Source organism: Chlorocebus sabaeus, chromosome 26, assembly GCF_047675955.1.
Source record: "Chlorocebus sabaeus isolate Y175 chromosome 26, mChlSab1.0.hap1, whole genome shotgun sequence".
NCBI lineage: Eukaryota > Metazoa > Chordata > Mammalia > Primates > Cercopithecidae > Chlorocebus > Chlorocebus sabaeus.
The window spans coordinates 42,762,790-42,786,593 of NC_132929.1; the positions used below are offsets into that span (position 1 = coordinate 42,762,790).

Here is a 23,804-nt window from a genome sequence, read left to right on the forward strand (position 1 = left end):
TTCTTCCCCTCAGGAAAATGAGAGGGCTTGAATGAGGGCCCCTTTCCAATGCCATGATTTTAGAGGGTGAAGTACCTGTCAGGTCCTTCCACTACATGTAATCCTCAAATCTCTCTGAGGTTCTTCCTCCACAGTGCAAATCGCCTTCCTTTATCAGACATTGCTCTCTGTGTAACATAAAGGACTTGAACTAGAGGAGGACAGTTACAACGCTCTTTCTGGATCCACCACTCTGCACAGTGAGAACCGTTTACTCCATTCTTACAGCAGAGAGAACAGACGCTCTGCGAGGGGAAGAAGAGAAAGCCAGCATTGGAAGCCAGGCCAGTCACTGATGGATACTGAGCCCCTTTTACTTTCTCTGGCTACCTCTCAATGGTTGGACTTGTTCAGGTTAAGATTAACATTTTACTGGACGATGATGACTGCAAGGTCCCTGTCCATCTTTGCCCACTCGGTCACATCATCCTCATCCCCACCCTTTGATGCTTCTCTAGGCTGTGAATCCCTTGAAGACCTTCGTCTTTTATTTTGGAAGTTCAGGAACTGAGTAGCAGGGCTGCAACATAGAGCTGCTCCATCAATGTCTGTTAAACTTGTCTGACCTCCCTCCACCACTTTTCATGGCATTAACAATGCAAACCTTTTCACATGAGCTTCTCACACCCACCCTAGGAGATTGCGAGGGAAGCTACCTCTAGCCCCATTTTACAGGTGAGCAAATAGTCCTTGCAGTGTTACAATAGTGTGCTTGTGTAGAGAACTGTTTTGCAAAGAGCTCGATCAATGATGTCTTCTTTGCCTTCCGTGACCCAGGCAGCTGGGTGCAGTGTCAAGATTGAAGACTGAGGCGTCAACAAAGTATTGGGTTCAAATTCCAGCTCTGCCACTTGGAACCCTGAGTAAGTAATATAATCTCTCTGTGCCTCCGTAAACGTGAGGCATAGGAACATCTATCTCACCAACCATTGTTAAGATTGAATCAGAGGCAGGCGGGCTACCTGGAAGAAAGCAATTAATAAATGAGGATTGTGTCATCCTTGTCTCTCTTGAGGGACGGGAAGAAGAGAGTGAAACCTAAGACCACAGCGGCAGCGCGTTAACAGGAAGACCAGCAAGCAACGGAAGTCAGGTTGACAAGCCTCAGTTGGGTTTCAGGGATTCTCCTTTTCAAGCGGGTATTTAGGAAGAGAGGAGGGTGAGGAGCACAACGCCCTTCTGCAGCAGCAGCTGCGGACTGGCTTGTGGGAGGCGGTTCTCTGGGGCAAAGCAAGGGCCCCTGCCGCTTCTGGGCTGACTTTGTGGATTCCGCCACACCTCACAGGGCTTTGTAACTCCCCACCCACTTGAGGGTTTGCAGATAACTTTTTTTTTTTAAACAAAGCGGGGGTGGGGGGTGGGGGATTCCTGCTGTTAAAAACAAACAAAGGGCTTAGACACCGGCTAGTCAACTGCGGGAGGCAGCAGCAAGAGAAAGGCCAAGGGGCCTGGAGTAGCTCCTTAAAGCCGCCGAGGGCCCTGCGGCCAGACGCCCCCGAATTCTTTTGGTGGGGAGAAAAGCTCCGGAGCTCCCCAATGTGCCAGTTGGTTTGTTGTTGTTTTGCTTTTTTTGAATACACAAACTCTCCGAATACTCTTGTCTTGCCCCACTTTTTTGTGAGTTCATTGCTCTGAAACAAAACTCTTCCATTTACTGGGAATTATCAAATTTCCGATCTTTCTCTATCAGGAGATCCAGCAACACCGTGTTATGTAAATTTCTTCCCAAGATAAATTCGAAAGCGCCTCCATTCATTCCTTCAAGAACTCAACAGATGTCCTTGAGGCTCATTTTCTGCCGGGCACTCAGTTCAGAAGGCTCAAAGGATCCCTGGCTCCAGCCATTGTCCAGGTTGTCACTGTTGTCCCCAGCTCTCCATTTCTGAGGACCCACTTCTCCCCCCCGCCCAACACCCTCCTCCGCACACTTTCCCAAGGCTCTCGGTCGGTGTGATCTCACCAACGAGAGAATAAAAACAGCCCAGGGGCGCGGGCGCCGGCGCCGGCCAAGAGCCTTGACGGGGATCAGCCAGCGCGAGGCCAAGTGCGGGCCCCAGCTTCCTGGGACCGGGCCTTCCGCGCGCCCCCTCTCGGGCTCGGGTCCTCTCCAGGGTGTCCGGACGGCGCTTACTTGCTGCGAGTCCAACCCTCTCCGGCCCGCAACTCCAACCGAGCCGCCCAAGTGTGGACTCCGAGAGCGGACGCCTCGGGCCGCGCTCAGCCCTCCCGCCCGAGGCCCCTCTCGCCGCGCGTTTCCCAGGACTTCCTCCCCGCGCCCGCCCGACTTCAGGTCGGGGCTGCGCGGGGTCCCGCGCGCTCCAGCCAGGACTGCCGCCGTCCGCGTTGCCCACGTGGGCGTGCTGGGCGCGGGGTGGTGGCCGGCCGGCCGGCCGGCCGGGCGCCCTCCCCGGAGCACAGGGCGGGCAGGGCGCCCGCGGGAGGAGGTGGCGGGGCGCAGGGGAGGAGGCGGAGAGCCCCGGCGGCGAGGGGGCGGTGACAGCGCTTGGAAAGGAGGCTGCACGCGGATTTGCATGAAACACAGACTGGGAGCGGGCGGGAGCGGGAGCGCGGCGAACGCCCCGGGCCGGCCCAGCCAGCGAGCGAGCTAGCGGCGAGCCAGGAGGAGGAGGGTGGCGGGGCGGCGAGGCAGCAGAGGCGGAGGGATCTGCGCATCAAAGCTAGCGAGGCGAGCGAAGTTTGGCCGTGGGTTGGACTTTCCTTCCCGGAGGCGGCACCCAAACAGCTACCCCGTGCGGAAACCCAAACTTCTGCTGCCACTTGGAGTCTCGCGGCCGCCGCCTCCGCCCCGCGTTCGGGGCCTTCCCGACTCGGCACCGCTGCCGTCCGCCCGCCCGGCCGCCCTTCTCTTCGCCGTGGGAGCCGCTCCGGGCGCAGGGCCGCGCGCCGAGCTCCGCAGGCTGCAGCGCCGCGGCCCGGCCCGGCGCCCCAGCAACTTCGCGGAGAGTTGAGGCGAAGTTTGGGCGACCGCGGCAGGCCCCGGCCGAGCTCCCCTCTGCGCCCCCGGCGTTCCATCGAGCCCAGCCCCGCCGGGGGCGCTCCTTGCCGCCCGCGCGCCCTCCCCAGCCATGTCGTCCATCCTGCCTTTCACTCCCCCGATCGTGAAGCGCCTGCTGGGCTGGAAGAAGGGTGAGCAGAACGGGCAGGAGGAGAAATGGTGCGAGAAGGCGGTCAAGAGCCTGGTCAAGAAACTCAAGAAGACGGGGCAGCTGGACGAGCTGGAGAAGGCCATCACCACGCAGAACGCCAACACCAAGTGCATCACCATCCCCAGGTGGGGGCCCGCCCGGGGGACCCGGGGACACGCCGGCCCGGCCCCCTGGCACTGCGGGGCCGACCCATTGGGGTTGGAGATGGGAAGAGGGAGAGAGAGGGAGTGAGACTGTGTGGGTGCGTGTGTGTGAGAGTGGGAGCTAGAGCGCGGGCAGGAAGGGGGTGGGGGGACCCCAAACAAAACCATCTCTGCATTTGCAAAGATCAGAGCCCGAGGCTTCCACACGGCACTCTGGCTTCCAGACCTCACATTCCCTTTCCACCTCCGGGAGGGGAGAGCGGGTTGTTGCGGGACTCGGCCGCCCCCACCCTGGGGAACTGGGGCTGGAAGTTGAGGCCCGCTTTGTTCGGCTCAGCGGGCCGGAGCCCCTCCTCCGCCGCCGACTCCCGCCCCCGCGGCCCGCGCTCGTGGAGGTGGTGGTGTCTTTGCGTTTCTTTTCTTCAGTCCGGTCTCCCCACTTTCCTCTACAGGAATGCGGTCCGTACAGCTGGGGCTGTGGGTGAGGAGCGGGAGCCTCGTGATTGACAGATTCCTTCTTCGTTCTTTCTTTGCCTTCGGGATTAGCATTTTTATCGAGTATTTTTAGACTCGGTTGTGCCAGTCTCCCGCCCCCTGAGCACGCACGCACTTTGGTTGCAGTGCAATGCTCTGACTTCCAAATGGGAGAGACAAGTGGCAGAAAATAGGGTCTTCTCCCCCACCTCCCACTCCCCATCCCTACTCTTTTGCCCTCCTTTTGGTCCAAGAGATTTTGAGTCCGTGCAGAATGAGGGAGAGGGGCGGGCTGGAACCGGGCAGATAACAAAACACACCCCAAAGTGGGCCTCGCATCGGCCCTCGCATTCCTGTAGAGCCCTCCTTCCCAAAGCGCGCTGCCATCTGTCTGCATCTCCTTTATCCTTCCCGTTGCGCGCTAGCTAGGTCGGGCGGGAGCCCACAGATGGCTGATAGAAAGGGTCAGTGACTTCTCTCCACTCCCCCAGGGCCTTCCTTAGCTTAGCTGTGCCTGGCTGGGAATTGGGGGTGGGGATACCTTGACTTCCTGTCTCTACCTCTCAGCCTCCTTTGATTCTGAACTAAGGGAGAGAGTGTGTGTGTTGGGGGCTGGCTGTTTTGGGGGTCCCAGGCTGCAGAGGAATGAGTAGAAAGCACCAGGGACTGTAAGCCAAAAAAGGGATTGTCATCCCTGCTCCTGGGCCAGGGTGGACTCCATCCTTGGCCACCTGCTTGGGGCAGTTGTACAAGGGCTGCCAGGCGAGTCAGGCAGGCACAAAGCAACATCTGTCCACGGGAACCCAGGGCAGGCCTCCCCTGGAAATAAATGCCACATATGGTGGGAGTGCAGACTTAAATTTTTTTTTTTTTTTTTTTGACTGGGTGGATCCAGTCAATAAAGGGGGAGGGAAGGCGGTGTGCTGTCTGGGGAAGTCTCTGGCCGTGTGATCGGGAGCCAGAATTGACTTCAGAGGAGGTGGTGTGATGTGATGGTCAGAGAGACCTGGGATTTGGTTCCAGCTCTGGTTCTTAATTCTTCTGTATTCCTTCGGTGGGGGTGGAGAGGGTAGAGTGGGTGAATATGCTACTTCTCTGTCTGGGGAGGGGTCTGCCAAACCTACCTTCCTCTTATCTGCCTGGGTGCATTGAAGACAAGTGCTTTATGCATTGAAACAGGGGGGAAAAATGGTATCAATTATAAAACAGGCAGCTGTGAAAAGTGTTTCACAGTTTACAAAGCACTTTCACATGGTTTTCTGAGGTCCTCAAAACAAGACAGAAAGCAAGCAAGCAAGCAAGCAACCAGCCCTGGAAAGTAGATAAGGTTGTTAGGCTTAAGATTATCACATTTTTAAAGCAGAGAAAACTTTAAAAGAGAGAGGTGAAAAGGCTTGAGTTGTAGACGTGGGATTCTGGCAGAATGTGCTCTTTCTGCTGACCCATGCTGCTTTATACTTTGAAGATCCTGAATACATTCTTTGCTGAATGCTAAAACTGTGTTAGCTTGGGGAGGGCCCTGTGGATCTTTGTATGTGCGGTTGCTTCTTTAATCTTTGGGCTGGTGATCGCTTGGCAGAGAGGCCTTGCTTTCCCTTGCCTTGGTAGGAGTTTGTCCTCTATGGGGCCATACCTTTGGCCTGCCTTTTCCTCTTCCAAAGTCCTGCTGAGACTTTGGAAGCCTAAGACATGTGAACGCTTTGGATGATTCTGAGGGTTCAAGCCAACCTGCCCTGTGGCCTTCTCGTGACTTTGTTGGGACTGAGGCATCTTCTGCCTGCCTGGATAGGACTGAATGCAAAAGTAGATTTTTTTTTTTTTTTCATCTTTTTTTTCAGTTAGGGAAACCCAGTTGCTTGGGTGGATCCAGACAAAATGGATTTTCATCCTTGGATTTTGTGCCCACGCCTCTGGGTCACCTTGTGTCCCTTGGCAACAGCTGCTGCTGTTTTGGTCGTGGGCAGAAAACTAAAGGCCACGTCTTGGGGAGGTAGCTGGTTTGGCCTTATGCTGGTGATATCAATGTGTCTGCTAAGCCCCATAGATTGCAGTGTTGCTTGTCAAATTGTCTGCTTTCACCACAACTGCCTTTTAGTTTGGAAAGTAGAGAAAGGAAAGCGTTTAACTTAGTCATTCCCCCTGTGTGTGGGGGGTTGGTCACTGGATGCTTAAAAACACTCTGTAAGATCTGGACTCCGGGGTTTAAGGAGCCCTCAGTCTAAGGAGATTAAGCCAAGTGTGTTTTGGCTAATATATAATCACGAGCTGCAACAGCAATATTTGGCAATTAGAGCTGTATACTGGGGACTTCCAGACCACAGGCTTTCTTCTCTGTGACACCAGCTCTAATTTGTTTCAATTATCAGGGGAGCTGGAGTGATACACACTTACCGACATCAAGAAGGTAAAAGAGATTGGTGCCAAGGAAGTGGTAAGAGCTTCATTTAGATACACCAACAAAGGGGCTGTCAGGATACTCTGAGGTCTGGCAGGATTGACAGAATTTACACAAGTTTTGTAACAGCCTCTCATGCCTCACCTGCTTGAGTACCTGAGTAAAGCTGCAGGTATCTTCCTTGCCAGTGTATAAGAATGGAATCAAAGCATTTGCCACTGAATGAGAGTTGGTGTGTGAGCGTTATATGAGGAATAAGGAGCTCGGCACACTTAAAACTTAGTTTTCTGGTAGACACTGGTAGCTTGTGCTTCCACCAGGGAATCCTATGCCTTGGCCTCGTTGTTGGGAGCTAGACCAAGCTTAAAACATTGCTTGTTCGGAAGGGAATTTGGGCTTTCATGTGTCAGAGCACCCAGTCCAGTGGAAAATTGGAGATTGAAGCAAACGCTAGATCTGACACACAGCATCTACTCCCTCCCTGTGAATCTGATCTTTTTGTTTCGGAAGCAGATTCTTGCCCTGTTGCCCAGGCTGGAGTGCAGTGGCCTGATCTTAGCTTACTGCAACCTCTGCCTCCCGGTTCAAGTGATTCTCGTGCCTCAGCCTCCCGAGTAGCTGGGATTACAGGCGCCCACCACCACGTCCAGCTAATTTTTGTATTTTTAGTAGAGATGGGGTTTCACCATGTTGGTCAGCCTGGTCTTGAACTCCTGACCTTGTGATCTGCCCACCTTGGCCTCCCAAAGTGCTGGGATTACAGGTGTGAGCCAGCACGCCCCACCGAATCTGATCTTTTACTGTTGCCTCCTTTTATTATCTCCTTGACTTTTGCCAGGGTACTCTCACTTTGAGAAAGGAAAAGGATCCTAACCTTTAACATTCTTTTTCCAGATTTCTGGGGATAGACCTATTACCAAGGCTGTAGAGGCCTCCCTCTTTTCGGCTGCAGCTCAGAGCACCGTGTGGCCCATTGGAAGCAAGCCCCCTTCCAGCTGCTAGGGAGGTAGTCCCTTGTCTCTTTGCTCTTGTTAACTTTGATTAGGGGAGCTCCACGTAGGGCCTGAGAAGAGGAGGTGCCTGCAGGACAATAGGTAGCTGATGAGGGAACTGACTCAGCTGCAGCTGAACCTAGGAGCCACTTGACGTTCCCTGGGAACATTTAGAACCTTGGAACATGCTGCTTGCACCTGGGAGTGGAATGTTTGCAGACAGCCCCTCTGTTGAGAATTGCCAGTCAAATGTTACAGGGCTGGATTGTGTTGATTTATTGATATTTATTGGACCCCTCCCATGTCTGAGTCAGTTTTTTAGGTACCAGAGGAGGATGTAGAGACACGTTTGAAAAGTTCCCTGCCTGTGAGGAGCTTACACATCAGTAAGGGAAACATTAATAGGGCATTATTTGAGTACCTAACTGCTATCTCTTTCTCATTCCCAGTTACCAGTAGAAAGATCTAGTATGGATCATGAGATCTAGTATGGGTGAGATCTAGTATGGATGAGATCTAGTATGGATGATTTTTGATGGGGCCGGGCATTGATGTGCCTTTTAAATATTGTAGAAGTCACTATGTTCGAAAATAAAATAATGACAGGCATCTGTTTTCTCTGGAAAAAAACACAAGATTCAGGTCCTGTACCTACCATTCTACTACCTGCAAGGATTTGGGAATCCACTTAAGTTTCACAGCTTTTATGTCTGCACCTATAAAGTCAGGATGAGATAAGTCCTGTGGAAGTGTTTTGTGAACCAGAGAACTTGACAGGTATGTTACGTTTAGCCTTCTTTCTGCATCATTCATTCATTATTGAATTATTCGGTCCTTGATTGAGCATGTACTACAATGACCCCAGAAGGGTCCCTGTACTCCAAGAGCTCCCTGTCTAGAGCGGGAGACAGACTTGCTCAAAGGTGTAGCATGAGCTGCGGCTGAGGAATGTACTAAGTACCAGCAGTATGGAAACACAGTTAATTCTGTGAGAGGAGGTGTAGACAGGAGGAGAACCCATGAGAGGTGGAAAACTAAGAACGGGACAAGAGTTATCCAAGTGAAGGTTTTTGGACTGCAGTATGATGTTGGGAACTTTTTGGTACGTGGGGATAGTTCCCTACAAGAATGAGGACATCTTTATCCTCTGTCTTTTACTAAACTGTGTGCTGCTATAAATATGTTACCTTGTAACTGGCACTGAATGGCCAGTGACTTGGGTGCGATATTTTACTCCACTGTAAACCATTTTCTCTTTGAAGTAAAAAGTAATTTGGTACTGCAAACCTGAAATTCAGGTTTCCTTGGTGGGAACAGGGACTTCAGATATATCAGCTCAGAATATGACAGGGAGTGTTAATAAAAAGTGGACAACTTGGCCGGGCATGGTGGCTCACGCCTGTAATCTCAGCACTTTGGGAGGCTGAGGCAGGCGGATCACAAGGTCAGGAGATCGCAACCATTCTGGCTAACATGGTGAAACCCCATCTCTACTAAAAATACAAAAAAATTAGCCGGGCATGGTGGCGGGTGCCTGTAAGTCCCAGCTACTCAGGAGGCTGAGGCAGGAGAATCACCCGAACCTGGGTGGTGGAGGTTGCGCCATTGCACTCCAGCCTGGGTGACAGAGCGAGACTCCGTCTCAAATAAACAAACAAATAAATAAATAAATAAAAAGTGGACAACTTGCAGATGGTTGCGTTGAAATTCAGAGCTTCAGTGTGACCTAGCTTCTTGTTTCTCTGGTTAACAGTTGCTGAGAATAAATCCTAGATACCCGAGTTTCTGAATGAACATAGGCGCTTTTAGTGGTGTGTTTTTAAAAAAGTCTTTGCAAGGGCGAAGTTCTAAATTACAATTTTAATAACAGAAAAAAGTCTATGAATACCGTCGCATTTAATTCTGATGAGAAATGCAAGAAGTTGATTAAATTGATAGAATTTGTTTCAGGCTTATCACATCAGGAATCCAGTTAAATGAGTTAAAAAATAAATATTGGTTTAATAATGTAGACATGTGATTGCTGTATTATTATGATGGAAATAAAATTAACACAATTTAATGAACTGAGCGACCATTAATTTTTACTTGTTAATTTATTAGGAGATTTTAATGCCATTTGATGCACAGTACAGCCATTATTCTGCGTGAGCTCCTTAATGAAATAAATAGGACCAAGCAGGGCTTGCTTTAAATTGAAATCGGCTTTCGTTCCCGTTAACCTTATTCTCCCACCTTCGTCCACCTCTTCTTCAGCTTCCTGTAATTGCAATTAAGTTCTCTAAGGTTAGAATGCAGCTTTCTTAATCAGCAAGTCTCATCAATAGTCCTAATTGACTTTTGCCCTTTTCTCCTTTGCCATATTGACTGATTAAAACAAAAGCAAAACTAAAGGAAGACTCCATTCCCTCCCCCAAATCCACATCTCATAGAGTTGGTTGGCTGGCAAGAGGACTGCCCAAGAAGGCTGCTCGTGATGGCAGCCTGCTGAATATACAGGGGATGGGAGATTCACCAGCCATGTGCACACGTGAATGGCTGGTGCAGTGTTGGATGGGACTAGCTCCTCCCTAAGGAGGGGTATGACCTTCTGTTGGCCTCTGACAAGTCCCTGAGCTATGGAACCTTCAGTCTTCCCATCTTCAAGCACAATGGTTCCTGGAAACAGTGGGAAGTTGCCATCCTAAGTCCATGCTACAGAAGTTTGGTTTCTAATTTTACCCTATTCTAAGTTTTAGAACAGAGGCCATTCCAAGAGAACGTGTCCAGTTCCTTTTTATGCCTTCCTTTAATGCTCCTACCAGGTGCTAATTTCTGTGCCAGGTAGTGGGGACAAAATAGTGAATAAGGCAGATACTGTCCCTGGCGCCTTCTGTAGCTTCTAGTCCACTGGCTGTGAAACACAGGCTCTTTGGAGTTGTAAGAATGCTGTATGTGTTCACTCTTTAGCTAATTTGTAAATACTGTTTTTTGGTGCCAAACAAACCAAGTCCCCCAAGCTCTGTAGTTTATTGAGTTGACAAGGATCTCTCTCTCTCTCTCTGTATAACATTAGCCTTTGTTTCGACTTAATTAACAGTTGGAGAAATAAACAAATGTATAGCACGAGTCATACTATCCACTGTTGGTTATCTAAGGCCCTTCCTGTAAACAGCAGCCTGCCACAGTGGCAACTGCTGTAGAATGTTTTGACAGAGACTCAGTTTAAAATGAAAACGCAGTAGAAGCCTATTAATTAAGAAGTTTGGCTAATTCTGGACTAGGCGAAAGTTTGTTTAGCAGGCCTTTTTGCCCCATAAATGCTGTCAAAGAAAAATTACTAATAAACAAGGGTTTGGGGATTATTTTGGAGATGGGAGTCAGCAGACCTGGGTAGGTTCTAGACATGGCTCTGTTTCTGATTAGCTATGTGACCTGGGACAAGTTACCTTACTTCTTTGGGCCTCAAATGTTCTCAACTGGAAAATAGGCTGGATAAGCTCTATTGGAGGGCCTTTCTAATACAATTTCTATTGGAATTGTATTCCTACAAGCATTTTATTTTATTTTATTTTTTGAGATGGAGTTTTGCTCTTGTTGCCCAGGCTGAAGTGCAATGGCGCGATCTTGCCTCACTGCAACCTCCGTCTCCCAGGTTCAAGTGATTCTCCTGCCTCAGCCTTCTGAGTAGCTGGGATTACAGCCATGCGCCACCATACCCGGCTAATTTTCTGTTTTCATTAGAGACCAGTTTCGCCATGTTGGCCAGGCTGGTCTCCAACTCCTGGCCTCAAGTGATCTGCCCGCTTCGGCCTCCCAAAGTGCTGGGATTCCAGGCGTGAGCCACTGCGCCTGGCCACATACAAACATTTTAGAAGCTCCCAGTTGCACGCATCTAGTTCATCAGTGAATGACAGATCTTTATTTATCAATGTTCCAAGACTCTGTCAGCCTGGTGTCAACTAATTTACATAAGTGGAATAATAAAATTGTAATTCAGCCTTTAATTTTGGTGATTTCCCTCCCTCTTCCTTTCCTCTTCCTTACTCTGTGAGTCTGAATCAGTGAAATTTAACTACAAAGGAATGTAAAAATAATGCTAGGATGAAGACGTGGAGGCTGTGCCTCTTGAAATGCAGTGAACGGTTTTTCTTCTTTTGTTGCTATTTTTGACTATTCTAAGAACAGGAAGTTTACTTAAACTAATGACCACAGATGCCTAAAAATGGTTAAATGTAAGAGGTAGGCATTATAGAGGATACCTGTGGAAAATGTTTGCTCATATGTCAAAGTTTACCCAGGAAGCTTCCTTTATTTATTTGCAAGCATCTATATAAAGAAAGGCTGCACTTGATTGCGTAAGCATGAGCCTTTTGTTAGGGAGCGTGGATGTTGCAAGTTTAAACCCCAACTAGGAAATGAAAAGTGAGTTTCCACCTAAATAGTTCTTTTTCAGTATCACATGGCTCTCCCAGCTTACATCTGGCAAGTTTTTCTCCTGAGTGCTTTGCGGGTATTTAGGACTCCAGTATTGTATTGTTTGTTTGTTTCTTGCTTGCTTGCTTGTGCTTGCTTTTTTTTTTTTTTTTTTTTTTTTTTGGACAGTCTCGCTCTGTCGCCCAGGCTTGAGTTCAGTGGCACGATCTCAGCTCACTGCAGTTCCAGGTTTAAGCATTTCTCCTACCTCAGCCTCCTGAGTAGCTGGGACTACAGGCACCCGCCACCACGCCCGGCTAATTTTTGTATTTTTAGTAGAGCTGGGTTAAGACTCCAGTATTGTTTAAGAAACACGGTGTATGACTTTGCCTTTAAAACCTACAGATTATAAATCTGGTCCCTTTTGTGGCTAAGTGTTGCATCACAAACTGCCAAGCCAAGTTGTAGCTCTGAGATGTCACCAATTTTTTTTTTTCTTTTCAACTGGACTTTTGAAAATAGTGATGCTTTTTGGGTGTGTGTTTTTTAAAGGTCTGTTTTTACGCTGTCACAGCTCAAAAATGCCAAAAGGCATTTTTTCCTTAAAAAATCACCTCTGGGCTAAGCCCAAATGTGGAGTAATGAATCCAGAAAGGACTTTTTGAGTAGTTACAAGTGGCTGAAAGCAGGCACTGGTGATGGAAATTGGATTTTTCCTTTTGCTTCAAATCTTCCTGGTTGTAAACTTTTTCTTACTCTTATTGAAGTCAGACTCAAAGTGAGTCTAATTTCTCCTAGCCCATGGGAGGGCAGAATGAATTACTGTTTGTTGTGCCACCCCTTTACATTTTGTGTGTGGCTGTCTCTACCCAAACAGGTTCTTCACATATTACCTGGGGAGCAGGAGAGGGGGAGGACAGGAAGAGCACAGTTGGGCAGAAAGAGCAAAGCCTCCCAAGTCTGATGGATCTGGGTTTGAGTCTGACAGTTATCAGCTATGTGGTGACCTTGGGTACTTTGCTTCAACTTACTGAGCCCCAGTTTCTGCATCTGTAAAATGAGGATGAAACTACCTACTTCATAGAAATCAACCCAAGTGGCCGGGCACAGTGGCTTATGCCTATAATCCTAGCACTTTGGGAGGCCAAGGTGGCTGGATCACCTGAGGTCAATAGTTTGAGACCAGCCTGACCAATATGGTGAAACCTTGTCTCTACTAAAACTACAAAAATTAGTCGGGCGTGGTAGCGGGTGCCTGTAATTTCACTACTCAGGAGGCTAAGACAAGAGAATTGTTGGAACCTGGGAGCGGGAAGTTGCAGTGAGCCAAGATTGTACCACCGTACTCCAGCCAGGGCAACAGAGTGAGACTCTGTCTCAAAAAAAAAAAAAAAAAAGAAATCAACCCAAATGAGATAAGATGTATCAAGTACTTTGCCAGTATCGAGCATAGTACACAGTAGGTGCTCAGTAAACACTCATTTTCCCTTTCAGAGGGGAAATTTGGCAGATAGTGTCCATTGACTCCAATAGGTGATCCCCTTCCCACCCCGACACCCTTGCTCGCAGGGCATTCTCCTTTGGAGAGTCTCAGTTGATATAGTAAAAGGATCTACTTCAATATACACGGAGAACATACAGACATGCCACTTGTTGATGTAAGGCTTGGCAGGCTATTGAAAGAGAAACAATTCATATTCTCAGGTGGTTCTGCCCTCCCCCCTCACCTTCTCTATCATTATTTTTAAAAATTCGTTTGGTGGACCAAAAATAATAGTACTAAAAACAAACTGATGAATCAGGTCTCCTGGGGTGGGGGATGGGTAAGATCCTGAAGCAGAAACGCAGTGACTCACGCGCCTGTCACTGATAGTTGCCCGTAAGTGCATGGAAGTGCATGATGTTTATTGTTGCTGGTGTTTTTTTGAGGCCCAAGTTGGAAGGCACTTCCGGCTCTCCCTCAAGTACTAGCTTACTGGTTAGCTTGGCTGTTGAGTGAGAATGGTCAGGTCCAGAAACTCATGGCTCTGAAATGACCCAGACGTGGTGGCTGTACCCTTGACTGCCCTCAGATACGTGCAAGAGGGAGCTCACGCTTAGAGTCATGCTTTGGCGTTCCACCTGGCTGTGCTCCTCTTCTTGGGGCAAGGAGACTGCAGGGCCAAGGTACAGGCCCATCTAGAGCCAGCACTTCCTTTTTCCAGATCCTGCTCAGAGGCCTGGCCCTTCAGTTCCCTGCCCCAGTGTCTTGAGCCTATTTCCAAGTCCTGAGTGGGCCTCTTCCGCAGGTCTGTTACTTGAGGGCAGACTGTGTTGGCCATGGACAGCACATGTACCCACTGGCCCAGTGGCTGGACAAGGGGTGCAGGGGTATGAAGGAATTGGCTAGAGCTTGGACTTGTGACCTGGGGACTCTATGTGGGTGTGCACCAGGCCTCTCAAAGTTATGGGTGGTGCTAGGAGTGGGCTGAGATCTGGGGCTGGGTGTCTCTGAGCTTCCACATTCCATTGTGAAACCAAGGGGTCAGGGAATCCTAAACTCAAACCTGGACTTATTAAAGTATTGGTCAAGGTAGGATGATAGAAAGTGTGCTGTGTAATCGTTTGTTACCTTGATTTCTGTCTTTAAATACTACATATGGTGTGTAGGCCATCCTATGTATTCTTGCTCTGTAGGGACAGGTCTTTTTCTTTCTTTCTTTTCTTTCTTTTCTTTCTTTTCTTTCCTTTCTTTCCTTTCTTTTCTTTCTTTTCTTTCCTTTCTTTCCTTTCTTTCCTTTCTTTTCCTTTTCTTTTCTTTCTTTTATTTTTGCACCATCTGCTCAGTTGCGTGGCCACAACTGAATCCCAGCCCAGGTGGCACCATTATATTGGTAGGATTTGGGAGATGTTCGCAGGAATTGATTTCCCTCACCCTGAACCCAGGCCAGAATGAATTTAATGCAGATGAGGGAGAAGGTGCTACATATTGTAGCTGCTCATTCCAAAAGTGGAGCAGAGAACTGAACCACTGAATGTGCATTTGTTTGCTGGAAATCTTTATTAAGCACCAGAGATACAGAGATGAAATCGTGTCTCTGAACTGCTCAGAGGCAAAAAGGGACACCAGTAACCACAGTTATGGTGGGCTCATGGAAGAGACACTAGAGTGAAGGTCAAACAAAATGTTTGGGAGCCCAGAGGAAGAGCAGATCTATTTCTGCAGGCTTCACAGAGGAGGCATGCTCTAATGGGGCCTTGAAGGATGGATAGGAGTGTAGGAGTGGGGTGGGAGGCAGCACAGAGCACAGACCAGACTGTGGAAGGGCCTGCTGTCTAGGGAAGGCAAGACAGTTTAGGGTGGCCAGAGTGTGGGTGAGGGAGTGGCCAGAGAGGAGCTGGAGAAGGATGTTGTCTAGGGCTTTGGTTTGTCAAACTTGGTACTTTGTGTTTGGACCTTGCTCTGTAAGCGTCCAGGAGATTTTAAAGCAGGGGAGTGGCGTGGTGAAAGCCACCATTCTATTGTTTCTTTCTTCGTTTCCTCCTCTTACCCAGTGGCTGTTAACAGCAGGTTTTCTATCCGAGTTATCCAGGTCAGAGTCATAATCCTTTACAGTACCATGTGAACAGCTTTAGGCTATGTCTGGACCAGGTTGAAAACAGTGTTTTGTTCACTGTCAGGAGAGAAGACATGTTGTTCAGCCAGGAGGGCTCAGGGAGCCCAGGCGTTCAGGTAATTAGCCAGTGAGTCATGTCAGCCTTTTGATATGGATTCCTTGGGAAACTAAGTGGGGTGTTAGTGGGCTCCATGCAGATGCCTGGTCTCCCCAAGCACAGGCACCCCAGTGCATCTGCTGAGTCTTCCCTGTGCCTGACACAGTGCCTTCATATGGACTGTCTCTGGTCAGTGTTTTTAATTTGTTGATGATCATCGAGGCTAGGCTTTCCAGTTCCACACCACACTGCAATCAGTGAAACTACCTAAATTCTGTACTGCAGATCCATAGCATGATGTAAGTTTATTACAAACAGATTATATTCCTTAATAAGAGAGTAAAATAGCATCTTTAAATCAGTATTCTTCGTTCGTTTTATCATTGAGAGATTGGGTATGATTTACCTCTCCTCTATAGGGTCAACTTGGTGGTGGTGGTGGTTTACGTTGCTGGGTTTTTACAAGATTGAGTTTCATGTCCAAGGACTGATTCTAGTTCATGGGCTGTTTTTGAAAACACTGCTAGAAACCTGTTACTGAATGCAAGACCAGGGGCCGCCTGTTGCTGCGGAGTGCCGTGGGTTCAAATCCCTGCTCCCCAACTTACTGCAGTGGTGACTGTGGACATGTCGTTTAACTTCTTTGAGCCTCCTTTTCCTCATCAGTAAAATGGGAAAAACAATGACCTCCCTCAGGAGGGACGTTATTAAAGTTATGTATTTAGATTGGATTAGATTTATTTTAGATTAAAAGCTTCTTGCAAGCTGCGAATTGTTTTGCAATGTCTCATATTCTTTCTTTCTTTTTTTTTTTTTTTGAGATTGAGTTTCGCTCTTGTTGCCCAGGCTGGAGTGCAAAGGCATGACTGTGGCTCACGGCAACCTCTGCTTCCCAGATTCAGGCGATTCTCCTGCCTCAGCCTCCCAAGTAGCTGGGATTACAGGCATTCACCACCATGCCCGGCTAATTTTGTATTTTTAGTAAAGATGGGGTTTCTCCATGTTGGTCAGGCTGGTCTCGAACTCCCGACCTCAGGTGATCTGCCTGCGTCGGCCTCCCACAGTGCTGGGATTACCGCGCCTGACCCCCACATATTATTTCTTTATGGTGTAGAACTCACTAATACTGCTGAAAACCCTTTCTGACAGAGATGGGAGTTAAGGCTTCCAAGTTCACACTCAGATTTCCCACAGAGACTTTAGAGACAATCATAAATACTGCACAAAATTATATTGGAATATGAGCTCGGGGCACACATGCTCTGGTGCCTTGTACTAGAAGCTTAGGTGAGCTGTTACTCTTGGCCTTGTCCAAGCATTTGACTGAGAAGATGGTCGAGTCAGCAGTGTTGACTGTTAGCAAATCACCTAAGCCCACTCACATGGGATGATCCTGGTATGTGCTGCATGGACTGAGTGTCAACTGCATGCTGGGTGTGTGCCAGAGTGGGTGATCTCCTTGATCTTATTTACTTACCTACAGTACCCTGGGAAAGATGGATTATTTATGTTTACAGAGGAGGAGGCTGAAGCACTGAGGAGTCAGTGGCATAACAGGAATCTCAACTCAGGTCTCTGGTTCCTAGTTATCTGCATTCTACCCCATAGCCCCTCAAGAAAGGGTGGCCATTCTTCTCCTCATACAAAAAGCCGTGACTTTGCTATCATTATTCCCTTTTGGTAAATGACAGAAACAAGGTTCAGATTACTTAGGTAAGTTGCTTTAGGTCTGAGGCTAAGGGCTGGAGCTGGATTTGCTGCTGAAGCTCTACCCCTTCTAGAATCGAGGATGACTACATAATTTATCAAACCAAGACATTTCCAAAAGTGAAAAGGGGCAGCATTATTAATTATGGCCACTATTAATTACAGTCCTTGGCCACAAACCGGGACTGTCCAGGCACACCTGGGTAATAGTCACCCTGCCTCTGGTCTCGATACCTGACCAAGGTGATGGAGAATTGGATCCGCCAGCTCCTGTGCTGTTGCTTAAGTGGAAGGGAATGTGCAAATTATGTCCTGCTATTCGAAGTGAAAGGACTTGCCCAAGGTCATGCAACAAGTTGGCAATATAATATTTTAAAACTGGATGAGACGTTAAAAACATGGTAAAGTGAGCACCAGAGCTTAATTAACTGGAGTAGGTGTTAGGGAACATTTGACTATGCTGATGTCTACTACTGAAGGGAAAGGAGGTGTAGAGGTCAAGGTTGGGTGTGTATGGAGTAGGTGGAGGTGGTGGTGGCAGGGCATTCGCATGGCTCTGCTATGTCAGCACCATCTTCAGGCCCTGTCCCTTTGAAGCCCGGGAGATGCCACTAGGCCCAGTGCAACTTGGATATTATTTAATGGCCAAGAGCAGAGACTTCTGGGACTTGACTTTTCCTGCCCTGCGCTTCACTTTAGCTGAGGGCTTCAAAGGGACTATTGGCTGGGAGTGGTGAAAGTTTAGTGGATAATCCTGCTGAAGAATTTTGGAAGGCCTTGAGGAAGGAATTAAAAATAACAGTAAGCATGCCTTTTCTTTCTCTTTGATTGTGGTCAGTGCATGGAATGTGCCAGGGCCGCTGCGGAGCAAGCACGTGGCCCCGAATAACCCCTCCCTGCCAACGGGATTCTGCAGAGAACATGTAAGGGCTGTGCTGTTTCACTCCTGCTTCGGGCTCTCAGGGTTTGTTTCCGCGATCATCCAAAACTCATCCTCTTTCTCTTGCCCCAGATAATTTATTGGAAGTCTGGAGAGGGACTTGAGTTCTCTCAACTCTCCAACCAGACTATTGCTGTGGGTGAGGCCCTGTCGGGTGAGCTCCAAGGAGAGCAGTTGTAGTGACAAAGAGGAACGGTCACAGGCTGAGAAATGCGAAATATAAATTCAAACCAAACTTGGCACCTGTTTGGAGAACTTCAGCTGACACTACAGTGTCCCTGTCGTTAGCCTTTGGGGCTCGGCTGGGTCTTATAAATAGAACAAGATGCATTTCCCCTTTTGCTACCCCACAGACACACGGAGGCATGTGTGGGAGTGGCATGGACAGAGAGTATTCATTACTTATGCTCCAGTGCATCAGATAGTCATCGTGGGAACTGAGCCCTGGTGACACGGGGATGACTAGGCCATCTTGTGGGTAAGCCTGGAAGCAGCTTTTGAGTCTCCTGAGTTGCAGCTCTCCTTACCTTTGCCAGCCTCCCTTCCCGAGCTGAGGCCCTCAGTCCTTCATGCCTGCGTGCTGCAGTAAGCCAGTTGGCCCCTTCCGTCTCCAGTCCATCCCACATTCTGTATCGGGCCAGCATCGCTGTATCAGGATGCTTTTGACCAAAAGCGACTTGAAACCCAACAAACAGCTTTAATCGTAAGAGGGCGTATTACCTCCCCTAAGAAGGCTCGAGGCAGGAAAGTTTCAGACATCAGAAGGACTCAGGAGCCTTACATCTTTCTTCCTGGCCATCTTCTCTTCAAGCTTGTCTCCTGTTGGTCCAAAGGTGGTCACAGCTGTTATAGATATTACCGTCTACGAACAGTTACATCCAGGGTCAGAAAAGGGCTCCTATTCCTTGGGGGTCTCTCTTTAGGAAGAAAACCTTCCCCAGGAGCCTCCTGGTATCTTGTTGGTCATTATTGTATCACATGCAATCAATGACAGAAATAATGGACCCTCAGAAGCCTCTTGAGGTCAAGGGCCCAGGCTACTCCTTTGACTCATCAGGGTAGTTAGTATGGAGGTAGGTGCTTAGTACATTTTATTTGGGTTGGTGCAAAAGTAATGGCAGTTTTTGCCATCGAAAATAATAGCAAACCTGCCATTACTTAGGCACCAACTTACTAATATTTGTTGGTTGCTGGTGTTCTTCACTAAGAGACTCCTGAACACTTATGTCTTGCTGACTTCTGAGGATGTGATGGTAAGTCTGCCCTCATGGAGCTTGTAGTCAAGGTGGAGAGAAGGTGCTGTAACTGTGTTTGGAGCATCTCCCGAGTAGACTGTGGCAGTCTGGTAGCTTTGGAAGAGGTGTTAAATTGAGGCCCAAGGAGAGAAAAGGACCTGAGAAGCACAGAGGGGGGACTGTCTGGGCCTCTGAGTGCCATACCCAGGGCCACACATTTTGTGATGCAAGCCACGTTGTTTCAGGTTTCAAGCAGTTGCGATTTCTGTCTCCACCCCTCCACCAGTCTTATTTTCCTGTTGACAAATGATAACAACTTGCCCTAGGGTTTGGAGTGGGGGCAGGGCACAGCACTGAGAGCCTCCTCCCCCAGGGGAAATTTTCTAAAGGTTCTTGCGGTGTTCTAGCTTCAAAACCATATGCAGTTTAATTGCATGTTTAGTATCTTTGTGTATCTCTCTTGCTTTGAATCTGCTGGAAACTTTCTCTGAAAGCATGTATATGTGAAGACATAAAAATTCTATAAATGTTTAGTGGTTAAAAACAAAGTCCTGGCCAAATTATATAAAGTTTTGCCGTCTTTGGATGGAACTTTCTGCAGATAGGGAATACCCTTGAGTCTTCCTGTCGCAAAAAGCTAGTAACTAACTTCAAGTGTGTGAGTGCCCTTTCATTCCAATTCAGAGAAAACAGAGCCTGTCCCAAGGCCTCATGTTTTGTTTTCCTATTGATCTAGGAGCTGGGATAACTTGGAACCCCAGGGAACATCTCAGAGTTATTTGAGGTCTTTCTGTTTTTCTTGCTTGATTAAAAGAGTTGCAGTTTTTGCTTTGATTGTTTAAAAAAAGAATCTATCGCTACTGAACCAAGAGGTGAGGGTTGGCATGGGGTGGGCAGTCCAGTAAATATGTAAGTTGTCTTCCTGCCCTCTCGTCCTGGTGGAGCACAGAGAGGTGTCTTTGAGCATCGGCCTGGAACCAACAGCTGTTTTCCTGGAAAATTCTTTAGTTTCCAGAAGCAGTGGCCAGGTGAGCCTGGGCATGAAACCAGACGAAGTTGCCCCAGTGCGAGGCTGATTCTGTTTGCCTCAGTTCTGAAGTTAATGGTCCAAGTTCATTACTCAGAGAGAGAACGTCAGCATGAGGGGGAGACAGAGGCCCTGACGGCCGTGCCAGGGTGCCCCCAACCCTTTGTTTAACCACGGCTGTGGACCAGTGGTCTCAGATGTTTACCGTCGCCTGTTTATAAGAGGGAAGTGTGGTCATATTTCTATCTCTCTTGTGGGCTGCACGGTTGCCTTACTGGGGTTCATGTGGGAAGTGGTTACCGTTAGGAGGAGGATGAAATAACAGTACTCACAAAAAGGCTTTGATCCAGGGATCTTTTTAAATGTCATCTTTTGGCCACTGTGTTTTTTATTTTTATTTTTTGCTATCTGCTTTAACTTCAACGATGAGAAAATCAAACCATATACTGGACATCATTCTACCCAGCTGGGCTGAATCAGAATTGCAGTTCAAACTACTTCTGCTCTCCCTGGGTTTCATGTGCTTTCATTGTGGGGTATCTTCCAGATCTGCAGTTCTCCGGAGCTAGGGACCCCTGAGCTCCAGCTGCTCTCTGGACAGTACCTCAACATCCCTACAGTATCTGAAGTGGAATGTTTGCCATTTCTTCTTATTTCTCCTCCCACAGCCTACTCTGATGTTCACGATTGCTGGAGCCCCCAGGTTCTAAAAAGTATTGAATCAGCAAGTGAACAAATAAAATGAGACCCAAAGAAACTGTGATCTTAGCGTCTTGTATTCTGGGTGAGGTTGAGGCCTCTTGGCCACTCTTGCTGGTGGAGATAGGCTTTATGACTTTGGGGAAATCAGCCTGACTTCCTGGGTGTTGGCCTTCTCTTCTACAAAATGACAAGCTCAAAGGGGGAATCTGAAAGAATCTGTGTATCCATTCTCAGTTTTTCTTTTCTTTTCTTCTTCTTTTTTTTTTTTTTGAGACAGAGTCTCGCTCTGTCCCCCAGGCTGGAGTGCAGTGGCGCGATCTTGGCTCACTGCAAGCTCTGCCTCCCGGGTTCATGCCATTTTCCTGCCTCAACTTCCTGAGTAGCTGGGACTACAGGCGTCCGCCACCACACCCGGCTAATTTTTTAAAAAATTTTTAGTAGAGACGGGGTTTCACCGTGTTAGCCAGGATGGTCGCGATCTCCTGACCTCGTGATCCGCCTGCCTCGGCCTCCCAAAGTACTGGGATTACAGGTGTGAGCCACCGTGCCCGGCCATTCTCGGATTTTCATGATAGACCTCTGAACTCTCCTTGGCTTCTTGACTTTGGCTGTTTTCTCAATGCATATATTTTCCTGGGGGACAAATCTAAGTTTTCATCTGATGGTGTGCCTTCAGAGGTGAACCATTCCTTAATGACCTATTTAATTGCATTAGCATTGTTGTTTAATTCATCATGTATTTACTGAGCTGCTTTTGTTGGTGGTGGTGCCATCAGACACATGGGCCAGGAGCTGCAATGCGCTGCTGATGAGGATGGTCACACATAGCTCTGCCCTCATGGAGCATCGCAGGGTGAAATGAGACCTCACGTGAGATCCGATTCCCAGGCTAGGGGAAATCAGTCTGCAGACAAAGAGGAATTCAAATTTAGCCTGAAGCACACGTTTTCTGTGCCTGTATTTTCTTGCCATAAAAACACAGGAAGGAAGGGAAACGTGTTCACAGGTTGGTTAGAGATTTTGAAACCAACAATCAGCTCTCTCTTATCCATAAGAAACTAGAATCTACTGCTGGCTTCAGTCCCTCAGACCCGCTGCTCAACAGAGTGCCCTTTCAAAACTGGGTTAGACTCTGTGCTAATGGGTTTTTCCATGAACCTCGGACAGCCGACAAGTATATTTTTTGAGGATTATGATCAACTAGGATGCTGGGGAATCTTTAAAGAGAAGCTCTCTCGGCTATCTTTACCCTTAATTGTTTTAAGACCAGTGAGGAGACTGAGCCTTTCAGAGATGAAGCATTCAGAGAATGGCCTCTGAAAGCATACGGCTCAGTAAACAACTGACTGGTCCTTTGTCACTATTTTTGTCCAGCGGCTGTCACCGTAGGGGCTCCTCTGGTGTGGAGGAGAGAGAATTAGAGGCAGCAGGCCTGGGTTCTAGGTGTGCCTCATTGTGAACCAGCTTCAGGACCTTGGGTGAGTCACTTTTCTGCCCTGGCCCCTGGCTTCCTCTTCTATAAACTGACGGTGTTGGCTTAGCAGGATTTTAAAGTTTCTTCTACCTTAAAAATTCTGATTCCTGCACTTGCATTCAAAGAAATGACTCGATTACTCATTTGAATAGTTTCAGAATCACTGTATAGTCAACTCTGGACTAGAAATGGGGGCCTACAGTTGAGGACAGGATGGAAAGAGGTTTGGGGTTCAGGGTGAGCTGTGGGGGGCTAGGATTCTTGATTCCTCATGATTTGCAATTTGTTGTTGGTGTTACCATAGAAGATTCTCAACCATGGCTGCTTTTAAAACTTCTGATGCTCAGACCACCCCTGAGACCAGTGAATTTCGAATTTCTACAGGCCAGGCTGGGGAAATCCATATTTTTTAACTTTCCTAGGTGATTCCGGTACATGGCCAGGATTGAGAATCCCAGCCATAGATGCTTATGTAAAGCTGTGGTTCAGTGTTACGGGCATCTGTTCTGGATGGAAAGCGATAGTGGTTGGTCAAAAAAATAAAAAACGTGCACACACAGACACACACACACACACAGACACACACACACACACACACAGAAAGAGAACAGCTCTGGGTTCTGGAAGTGTGTTGATTTGGTCATCACGAGTGCTGGTGGTGAGTAGTTGCCCTGAGGTTTGGAGTCCCAGTTCCCTCCTATCTCTGGGTCAGTGGTTTCTCAACATCTTTGAAGTAGTGAAACCATCTGTAGTTGGTTATTTCTGCTCAGAAACTCACAGTACTAAGTGGGGGGTGGAGCAGGAATGGATTAAACAGGCCCTTACACATGCCCACACTTTTTTCATGAAACTAAGTTAGAGGCCTTAGCCAACTGCAGCATACCTTAGTGTCAGATCCTTGGCATTGCTCTGGTGGATTCTAGGGGCTGTGGATTCTAGGGGTTGCGAAGGCTGTAGGGATGTGTGTTGCTCCCTGCTGCCTTGGTGAGAGAGTGTCCTGTCCTGCCACTTCATCAGCAGTAGCATCTAAACAGCCCTTGAAGGGATCAGTATCCACAGCCTAAGAAATCTGATGGGACACAGCTGTCTGCATTAAAATATTAACAGAAAAGGTCAAACTGGGAAGGGGCAGCTAGGTTGGAATATCTCATTCAGGTAAAGAGATGGGCTTGTGAATCCTTAATTGGTGTGAAATGAGCCCTAGGAGGGGAGACTATATCAGTGCTGATTAACCTCGAGGGCTTTCACAGATGAAGGGGGATGGTATGAGAAGCTTTACATATAACAAGGTTTGAGATGCAGTTGTAGACACATGCCAGATATAGGTTGCTATTTTCTCAGATCAATGAAGAATCTGTCAAGGCACTCAGAGAAATGGAAAATATAGTTCTTGCTCTCAGGAACTATAGTGTCAAATGATA

At 48.1% G+C, this 23,804-nt stretch overlaps 1 protein-coding gene across 3 annotated transcripts in view; it reads left to right on the top strand.

The window, feature by feature from the left end:
• The first annotated feature begins 2,658 nt into the window (after positions 1–2,658).
• SMAD3 (SMAD family member 3) overlaps positions 2,659–23,804 on the top strand; it is a 130,113-nt gene continuing 108,967 nt past the window's right edge. Inside the window, exon 1 of one of the 3 annotated variants that reach the window (XM_008016160.3) lies at positions 2,659–3,331. In XM_008016160.3, coding sequence (XP_008014351.1) covers positions 3,126–3,331 — 206 coding nt within the window. In that variant the 5' untranslated portion in view covers positions 2,659–3,125. The remainder of the gene's footprint in view (positions 3,332–23,804) is intronic. The other 2 variants (XM_038010084.2, XM_073012269.1) reach the window with 2 other exon arrangements.